The sequence below is a fragment of the Carlito syrichta genome, unplaced genomic scaffold (genome assembly GCF_000164805.1).
Source record: "Carlito syrichta isolate Samal-C Ts95f unplaced genomic scaffold, Tarsius_syrichta-2.0.1 Scaffold297395, whole genome shotgun sequence".
NCBI lineage: Eukaryota > Metazoa > Chordata > Mammalia > Primates > Tarsiidae > Carlito > Carlito syrichta.
Window position 1 is genome coordinate 2,473 of NW_007241491.1, and position 3,793 is coordinate 6,265.

At 49.2% G+C, this 3,793-nt stretch overlaps 1 protein-coding gene across 1 annotated transcript in view; it reads right to left on the bottom strand.

Moving 5' to 3' along the window:
• Positions 1-2,699: 2,699 nt before the first annotated feature.
• MYL10 (myosin light chain 10) overlaps positions 2,700-3,793 on the bottom strand; it is a gene marked incomplete at its 5' end in the record, with an annotated part of 14,910 nt that continues 13,816 nt past the window's right edge. The window contains 2 exons of the mRNA XM_008054656.1: positions 2,700-2,798; positions 2,888-2,936. Coding sequence (XP_008052847.1) covers positions 2,700-2,798; positions 2,888-2,936 — 148 coding nt within the window. The remainder of the gene's footprint in view (positions 2,799-2,887; positions 2,937-3,793) is intronic.

Genomic DNA, 3,793 nt, shown 5'->3' on the forward strand with positions numbered 1-3,793 from the left:
CAGCCTCCCAAAGGCGCGGGATTACAGACTGAGCCACTGAGCCCGGCTAATTTTTTTTACAAGGATACCAAGACCACTCAATGGGGAAAAATAGTTTTATCAACAAATAGTGCTAGAACAACTAGATAGTCATACGTCAAAGAATGAAACTAAACCCTTACCTCATACCATATACAAATATAATAATAAGATGACTCAAAGTCCGAAAGCTAAAATTATAAAACTCTTAAGATAAAACATAGGTAGAAATCTCCATGTCTTTAAATTAGGCAACAGTTTCTTAGGCATAGCACTCAAAATAGGTAAAATGAACTTCATCAACATTTAAAACTTTTGTGCATCAAAGGACACTATCAAGAGAATAGAAAGACAGCCCACAGAATGGGAGAAAGTATTTGCAAATCACGTATCTAAAAAGGGTCTAGTATCTAGAATGCATAAATAACTTCTATAACTCAGCAATAAAAGACATATAATCCAATTTAAAATAGTCAAAGTACCCGAATAGACACTTCTCCCAAGAAGATATACAAATGGCCAATACAAAGATAGAATTTTCAACATAATTAATCATTAGGGAAATGCAAATCAAAGTCACAGTGTGATACCACTTTTTACCCAATAGGATGGCTATAATTCTATTTAAAAAAAAAAAAAACAGAAAATCACAAGTGTTAACAAGGATGTGGAGAAATCAGGACCTTTGTACGTTGCTGGTAGCAATATAAAATGGTATATAACCTTTTTGAAAATCAGTTTAACAGTTTCTCAAAAAGTTAAAGTCACTATATGAACCAGCAATTCCACTCCTCGGTAGATGCTCAAAAGAACTGAAAACACGTATGCACACAAAAATGTGTACATGGTTGCTCATAGTGGCATTATTCATAATAGCTAACAGGTTAAAAACACCTCAAATGTTCATCAGTTGATGAATTAATAACCCAAATGTGGCATATCCACAAAACAGACTCCTATCTGGCGTATAAAGACATGAAGTACTACGATATGAGAGAACATGACGTCGAGAGAGAGACACCAGACACAAAAGGCCGTGCACCGTGGGATCCCTTTTATGTGCATGACCAGAATAGGCAACTCCATGGAGACACAAAGTTCATTAGTGGTTGCCTGAGCTGGGTGCAGGAAGGGTGATGGGTGACTGCTGATGGATTTCTATATGTGCTGAAGAAATGTTCCAGGTATAGGTGGTGGTGATGGTTGCACAGCCTTGTGGCTGTCTTAAAATCACTTTAAAATGGTGAATGTTAGGGTATGTGACTTTTATCTCAAGGCTCTGCGTAAAGGCTGCAGTCATGTGTCTCTGTCTTTTTCCAGGTGATAAAATGAATATGTGCATTCCCCCTGCGGCTGTGGGCACTGGTCGTTTGCACTTGCTACTGTGCACTGTGTAAATACTTTATTGGGTATTGATCAGTTCTGTTCTTGAAGGGCATTTGTATTGTTTTCTAAATCAGTTTCTATTAAACAGTGGGACTATGTAATAGTGGGACTATTTGTCTTGTTTTCTAAATGAATTTCTATTAAATAGTGGAACTGTTACACATTTGTCACTTCCTGTGCATGTCTTTTGATGGATATCGCATGGCGGCATATTTGGTAGTCTACCCCTAGGAGCGGAATTGCTGGGCCAGAAAACACATGTAGATTCCATCTTGGCAGATACCGCCACAGTTTTTAAAGCAGTTGACCCACTTTGCGCCAAGGTCCAAGAGTCATGGTCATCCCACAGCCTCCTTAACACTTGGTACTGTCCGCCTTTTCTCCGGTAGCCATGCTGGTGGGGGTGTACCCTTTGCAGTTTTAATTTGCATTTTCCTCATGATGTTGGGCACCTTTTCAGATCTTCATGGTCCTTTGGACGGCCTTGTTTACCATCTACCTTTGGTTGGCTATCTTTCCATTATTGATATGTCAAAATTTAAAAATATATATTCTGGATATGACACCTTTGTCGTGATTCGTCTGGGTAGTCAGTATGTTTTCTCATCCCGTGACTTGTGCTTTCACATTCTTAATTGCATCTTTTGGTGAGCAGAAGTTTTTAATTTTGAAGAAGTCCAATTTGTCCACATTTTGTTTTACGGTTGAGCGATGTGTGCCCTATTTAAAAATTCCTTGCCCGGCCTTAAACATCCCTTGAATCTTTGCCACCGTCCAGCTCCTCGTGGTGGGTTTCTCCCGTCCTGCCCCGTCCTCCCCCAACCGATGTCCCCACCCCCCCTTTGCCCCCTCCGACCATCTGACCCACTGCAGTCAGCGTGATCTCCCTGCCCGAGGATAGGTCTGGCTCCTCTTCGAGTCCCCGGGACTGGCACGGGCGCTGGCACGCACTAGGTGCTCAATAAGTGCTACCCAAATGAAGGCGAGGTCCTGCGGCCCAGCTGGGGATCATTAAAACTGTCAATTAGTTCTAAACACCAGCTCGTCAGGAACATTTGAGCAAAGCCAGGGAAGCAAGACGTGGAAAAACCACCAAGCGAGGAATGTTTCGTGTTCTCCAAACTGGAGCACTCATCACACAAACTCAGACCTCATTAACGTTGTTTATTCTTGCTTCTTCCCCGACCATAGGACAAGGGAAGCCCCCTCCCGGCACCCTCTGGTGGCAGGAGCCCACCCCCGCCCCCGCCCCACCCCTGGCGTCTGCTCCTCTGCACAGAGGAGGCTCGCGCTCCCTAGTCCTTCTCCTCTCCATGCGTGATGACGTAGCACAGGTTCCTGTAGTCTAGGTTCCCGCACACGTCGGGGGGGAACGCCGCAAACATCTGCTTGACCTGGAGAGGGAAGGAGCAGAGGGTCAGCCTGGACCAGGCGAATCGGGCCGGGCTGGGAGTCGGCTGTGCCCCGAAGACCCCGGATTCACCTCCTCCTCACTGAACCGGTCCGCCTGGGTCATGAGCTTCTCTTTGATGCTGTTGGAGGGAGAGAAACGGCCGGCCGTGTTCAGGGGAAGGGCTGCCCCGCGTGGACAGGCAGACCCCAGGGGTGGTGGGGGTGTCCTGGCCCGGGGGGACACGAACCTGGGGCCGGCCCCCTGCCCACCGCCCCCGACGGCCACGTGGCCCCTCCGAGCCTCAGTTCCCCCTCTGTAGCGTGAACTGTCCTCCTGGCCTGGGGCGGGAAACCAAGCAGGATGCCCGGGGGACTCCGACATGACCCTCATTTCCCACTGGGCGCTAAAATCAGCCTCTGGGTCACGGAGGGGGGCAGCCCGAGCCTCCCAGGGTCCCCTTGGCCTTCTTCTGGAAGCGCTGCCTTTTCCAGCCTGTGATTTCTTGTCAACGTCTGCTCAGGGTTTCCCAGCCGACACCATGCTTGTGCCCGTCCAAGGGCACGGGAAGGCCTGCCGGGGCCAGCACCCCCTCGAGCTCAGAAGGTCCTGCAGTGCTTAAGGGAGCTGAGGCTGAGCCCTGTGCACCCTGGGTGTCCTCTGGCGCCGTCAGCCTCGGGCCTCTCTAAGGACCAACGCACATTTTCCGTTATTTATGTTACTGCGGGACAGTCACAGTTTCCAGCTCTCCAGGCCGGGACTCTGTGTCAACCAGAGCCTCCGCTGTGGCCTGTCTGGCCTGCAGCCACGGCTCCGGGCCCCGTGTCCCAGGGCGGCACCTTCAGTCCCCAACTGGGTCCCCACCAGAATCTTCCCTACCTTGTCCTCGCGCCAGTGAGAGTGAAGGTGGGTGACAGCCAGGGATGGGTTGGGGTCATTCCAGGGGGTCCCTGGGGTGGGGCGGGAGCCGCAGACCCCAAGAGGGGGCAGAAGGGAAGG